Here is a 6,000-nt window from a genome sequence, read left to right on the forward strand (position 1 = left end):
CTTACTATGAAACCACAGCTCTTTCCCAATAACCTTGGCACCATTGTGACTAGAGCAGTTGTAAAACAAAACATTTAACTCAGAGAAATTGGCACCACAACCAGGGCACTTTCGAACACTTCTCCAAAAATGGAGTACTTTCATAGGAACAAACGAAGCTGCCTTATACCAAGTAAGATCATTGGTCTGTCTAAGTCAGGACCATCCACACTGATCTAGCTCAGTATTGTCAATGCTAACTGGGAGTAGATAGCCAGGATTTCATACAAGGAGTCCTTCCCAGCCCTATCTGGAGGTGCCAGCGGATTGACACAGGGACCTTTAGCATTCAAAGTATGTGCCCCACCACTGAGTTATGGCCCTTCGCCTTTCCCAGCTTTCTAGAGCTATGACCTTTGGCTGATGTAGCTACTACTCTTCACACATCAGATTTATTCTCCCTTGTTTAAATAACTGCATGAAGCAGAACAAGAAGTGAGAGTATTCCATAGACAAGTGTCTTGGACTGTTCCTTGGATGCAGTTCTCTCTTCCTGTCAGTTTGGGTGGAACTTTGTCCCCTCTGCTACCATATACATCCATCCTGCACCAGGACACCAGGGTTAGCATAAGTACACCCAACCAGACTCCATCCAGCTGTACAGCCCAAATTACCAAGGCTTCCCCATATGCTTCTCTTGCAAGTACCAATCTATTCATGAGACCTGGTTACCTATGCATCATAAAAGAGTCAGTACTAAAATATCCCCAACGGAGAGGAGGTGGATGGAAGGAGAGCCATTTCATCGTCCATGAACAAATAACCTCCACCTGGTATACGTTCCTGTGACTCGGTGGACCCTTGGTCTGATCCGGCAGAGCTTTCCTTATGGTCTGATGTCTCAAGGTCCTTGAGTGCCTAAAACAAGTCTTCAGCTACTCACAAGTAAACTGAACACAGAGGAGGTCAAATCCAGGTGTGGTGTAGATGCACAGAGCTTCAATAATGCTCATAACACCAGCCCAAATGATGGAGTGGACCTTTCCTGAATTAACACATTGTTTATTATAGGGTGGCTGGAAAGCGGAAAGAAAATCAATTGGAACTGCCTCTCTTTTAAATCGGCCCCTTCTGGTTCCCACATTACCTACGCTTTTCTGTCCCTTCCAGGTGTGGTCACCAACATGGGTGCAAGGTATGTGCAAGCAACATCACTTTGAACGCACCCTGTTTTATGATGGGCTATAGAGGGTGGGTCTCACACTGAAGTGAAAAAGTAGACTTCACACAGAGAGAGAGAGACACTTTCCTTGTAAGCTCAGGGAGTGCAACACACCTCTACACTAAATCACAATAAGAGGGGAATCGATTACTCCTGACAGAAATATTTAACAATCCAAAGGCAACAGCCTGGGAGCTTAGCCAGTACAGCCAAAGCCAGAGGGGCGTGTGTCTGTTGAGAGACCAACAGATATATGAGAATGGAAAACCACTCTGCCCCACCAACTCAGTGCCACAAGGGTTAATTGCTTGTTAGTCCACATGTGCAGGAGAGCCTTTTCAAGCCCTCCTTCAAGGGAACACTTGCTTGTGGGCAGACTGCCTACCAGATGTTTAGGATTCTCAAAAAAGCACACACACAAACGATGCAGCACATTCTGCAAAATTTGCCATTTCATCCAAGACCTCAAAAGCAAACAAAAGCTTTTAAAAAAACACACAAATACACCAAATCTTACTTTGACTCAATAAGGAGACGTGGGCAATGTATGGAGCGCCAAAGACAGGCAGAGTTTGTAGCTAACACATGTAGACAGTTTGATTGCACTTCCAGTTTTACGAAGCCCAAGACCTCAAAAAGGTCACGCACCCAGAGTTCAGTAACACTTGCCCAATGGCCCTGCCCACCAATGGCATCACATGTGGCAAATTAGCCGAGGAAATCAGTTCTCCAGGCCTTTTTTTGTATTATAAACTGCTCCTGCAATCTACACTGCATTCCATGGGAGTGGGGAGGGGGGAGAGAGACCTTACAAAAATCACAAGCAGCTAACCCCACACACCCCACCACCCAAACTGGAGGAGAAAGACTGGCATGTCCTTTCCCCAACTGGCATCTCAATCAATGCCATCAGATGTAAAGTACAAAGCCACTTTTACCCACCTCAACTCTATTTCTACCTTGCCCCCGCTCTCCAAAGTCTTACTACCAGACAGGCAGCTGCAACTTAACTGCAACTTCAGAGGAGGGGGAGTAAGGGTATCCACCTGGCCCCTTTGTTGATGCTTCTGGGGCTCGGGGGCAGGGGGTGTGAAGGAAATATGGTAGGTGGACCAGGCAGCTACTGCAAGATAATCTCTCCAAGCACCAATGCAAAAAGAGAGGGAAATATCTCAGGTCCACTCCACTAACATAATCAACAGAGAAGAGCTCCTCTTCTCCAAGCTAGCTCTGAGAAGGCTGCAAGAGCAACTTCTCTTCCCTCAATTCTAGAAGACACCAGAGCTGCTCTCCTGATCAAAGCTGCAAGAGGCTGGAGTGGCCTCGGGTAGACCCTCAGGAAACTTGGCCGGCTCCTTCCCCTTCCAGCTCTGCCCCTCTTGCTACAGGATTTCGTGCGCCTGCAAACAAAGCTACACAGACTTTCACTCCCAAGTCTTCACCACCACTCCTTCCCTAATCACTAACTCTGGTTAAAACCACCACTTTCCAGGTAAGAATGTGCTAAGGGAGTTTAAAAACAAACAAAAAACGTGGGTGATGGTGGTGGAAAATACACCACCATTTTAACACCCTTTAATTAACCTTCCCTGCAACACAGGGGTGGTTTAAGGCTGCTACCGGGCAACTAGACCCCCATTAAGAGTCTACTACATCAACCCAAGGAGGCTCAGCACTAGTGAAACTTCCACCAGCGCCTCTTGAAAACTAGGGCTCTAGTTTCTGCCGAGGGAGGCGAGAGGCGCAGGGTGAAGGAGGTGGAGAATCGCTCGGGTACCTTCCAACCAGCCGAACTGTTGCTGTCTCCTTTATCCTTAAAATATGGGACGTATCTGACCATCCAGTCGTAGATCTGCGAGAGGGTGAGCCGCTTCTCCGGGGAGCTCTCGATCGCTTTGGTGATGAGATCCGCGTAAGAGAGGTTGCCCCAGGCGTTGCGCCGCGAGGTCTTCGCCTTGCGGAGCTGTCCAACGTCCGCGCCCAGCGAAGGCAGCGCCGGGGCGGCTTTGCCGCGCTCCGACGCCACTCCGGCGTTCTCGGCGCCTTCCGTTCCGCCGGCCAAGGGGTGCTTGGAGCCGCCGCCTCCTCCACCGCCGCCGCCACCACCACCAGCGCCAGCAGCCGCGGCTCCATCGTCCTCTTCTCCCGGGAAGTCGGGGTGAGGCAGCGGCCAGGTGCAGGAGCGAGGCCGGCTCTGGGGTTCAAAATCCGGGTCGATGTCAACCTGATGCGCTTGCAGCTTCTCATCCATGTTCCTCCCCCTCCCCCCCCGAAGCCGCCTTTTCTTTCCTTCCCCCCCTTTTTTCCTTTATCCCGGTGGGGGGGGGGGGAGAGTCTCCTTTGTAAATTTCCAACGGAAGGATCGCAACAGCAAACGGCGCTTTTAGGAAGCGAAGGTCCAAGGCAGCAGCATCGCACCAAAGTGGGTCGGGGAGAACGAGCGAGAGAAGGGGGGGGGAGAACGAGCGAGGGGGGCGGGATATGGAGACGCTGCCTCGCAGGGTTTGGGGAGGAAGGTGCGTCGGGGGAGCGGTGGCGGGGAAGGGGGGGAGGAAGGCGAGAGAGAGAGGCTCGAGTCCAGCGCAAGGGAGGTTCAGCTGGAAGGGCAAGGAGCGGCGAAGGCGGCTGCTTCCTCCATCAAGCCCGGCGAGCGAGAGACAGAGCAGGGAGGGGGCCGCCCGTTCAAGCAACAGATGAGCAGGAGGAGCGCGCCGGGCGCAGGAGGAGCGGCGTGCGCTTTCGAGGGAGAAGGGCTTCCTCGGGCGATGCGGAGCCTCCAAGGCCCCTCGCGTGAGTCCAGGCGAGTTCAGTTCCTCCGGGCTCCAGCGAGGAGCGAATTAATCCCAGGAAGAGCGTCCAAGCGCAGCGGGAACCCGGCGCTAAAGGGCCCGGAGGTGGCGATGGAGACGCGCGGCTGGCGCTGGCATGATCGCCCTCCTCTCTTCTCGCGCTCTCCACGCCGCCGGCACGCACCTGAGGCAGAGGCTGGGCTGCTCACCCGGCGGCCAGGCAGGTAGCGCGCGCGCGCTTCTCTCGCGCTCTTCCACACACCTAGCACCTGCTGCTGCTGCTGCTGCTGCCCTCGGCGCGGCAGCCCCCTCTGCTCGCCGCCGTCTCCGCCTTGTCGGTCACCTCGTCCTCCTGCCGCTGCTTCTGCTGCTTCTCCTTCTCCTGCTGCGCTCGTGCCGCCCCGAGCGGGCGCCGCCTCTCTCTGGGGACCCGGCGGGATGGCAACATGCTGAGGAGGAGGAGGAGGAGGAAACGGCGGCGGCAGCGGCGGCCGCCACTCTCTGCCTCGCTGCCCTCTCGTCACCCAGCCCCGCGAGCGAAGAGCGACTGACACACGCGCGCGCGCTCGCACACAGACCCACACACAGTGAGAGAGAGAGGGAGAGCCCGCCAGGCGAGCCGGCTGCACCTCAGGGAGGGGGTGGGCGGGGAGGGAGGAGGAGGAGGAGGGGCCGGGCCGGCGAGCGGAGGGGGGAAGAGGGCGGGGCCTCGGGCAGCACCTTACACGAGAGGAGGAGGAGGAGGAGGAGCGCGCCAGCCGGGCTTGCCTTGCCTTCCCGCCTGGCTGGCTGCACGCAGAGTCTCGTCGGCTCTCTGCCCGGCTGCACAAGTCTGGACGCTCCAGCCAAACCACATGATCACAACACGAACGGGCGCCGGGCTTCCCCCTTCGCTGCCGTCGCGCGAGCTGCAGGGCGGGGGGCGACGCCACCGACCGACGGCACCTTGGCAGCGCTCAGGCCCGCTCAGGACTTCGCCTTGCCCGCTCCTGCCCCGCCACCGCAGCACGTCCCGCCGAAGGTCTCTCTCTCTCGCCCGCCACACTTCTCACAAGCAGGAGTGCGGGTATTTCTGAACCTCCTCCGGGCTTCCCTTCCCCTGCTCGGGGCCTCCTCGCGGCATTTTACCGCCAGAGGCTCAAATGGTGTCTCCCCATCCCCATCCTCCCCAACCAAATTAGAGCAATCATGGCTGGTCGGGTGAGTTTGGTCCCCGAGGTAGAAAGTCCCACAAGCACCTCTCCGTTCCCCACCACCCTGGCGATACATTTACAATTATTTATTTATTTACTTATTATTATTATTACTATTATTATTTGCTCCCCTATCAGATCACCCTAAGACAGGTGGGGATGCCGCCTTCTTTCCCTGCCACTACCTTGGCAGTACATGTACTGTTGTTGTTGTTTGTTTTAGGTTGCCCTAACCTATCAGCTGGCTGAGGCTGCCACTTCAATTCGTCTAACAGTAGGGCCGGCCCTGCTCAGCGCTTCGCTACCTGGGCACGGGCAGCCTGTCCGCACCTCTCCTCTCCCAGACTTCGCAGACACCTTTGCAGCGCTGGGCTGCCCCTCCGCATGCTAGTTCGCCCCACTTATTCCAAAGGGTTCATTAACCCCTTTCGGCGCTTCTACGCCTCTCCAAGCACTTTCCGCGTTTTTTTTCAGAAGCACCAGGCGCTGTGGAACCCTTATCTTCCACGCGCCCCACCGCAGCAAGGCGATGAAACCCTTCGCGCAGCGCACGTACCCAGCGGTGCTTCCTCCCCCCCCCCCGCAAGTTCAGGGGAAGCCCCAGCCCAGCTCCTTCCCTCCCGCCCGCCTTCCTCCCCCTCCTGTGGTTGGTTAGTCGGGTGTTTTGGGTTGTGTGCTTTTTTCCTCTCATTCCAGATTGTTACACTGACCTGACCCGAGTGCCGCCTCCTGATTGGAAGGGACGCGGCACAAGCCCAAACCCCAGAGCTCTCCCCATTGGCTCGTTCCCAGCCGGCGTTCTAAAAGGGGCAGGGAA

General features: G+C 55.9%; 1 protein-coding gene across 1 annotated transcript in view; it reads right to left on the reverse strand.

The window, feature by feature from the left end:
* Nucleotides 1-4,591, reverse strand: part of FOXO6 (forkhead box O6) — a 128,026-nt gene extending 123,435 nt beyond the window's left edge. The window contains exon 1 of the mRNA XM_083512165.1: nucleotides 2,979-4,591. Coding sequence (XP_083368291.1) covers nucleotides 2,979-3,452 — 474 coding nt within the window. The 5' untranslated portion in view covers nucleotides 3,453-4,591. The remainder of the gene's footprint in view (nucleotides 1-2,978) is intronic.
* Nucleotides 4,592-6,000: the final 1,409 nt, after the last annotated feature.

Source organism: Podarcis liolepis, assembly GCF_965112155.1.
Source record: "Podarcis liolepis genome assembly, chromosome: 7".
In the NCBI taxonomy this organism is placed as follows: Eukaryota; Metazoa; Chordata; class Lepidosauria; order Squamata; family Lacertidae; genus Podarcis; species Podarcis liolepis.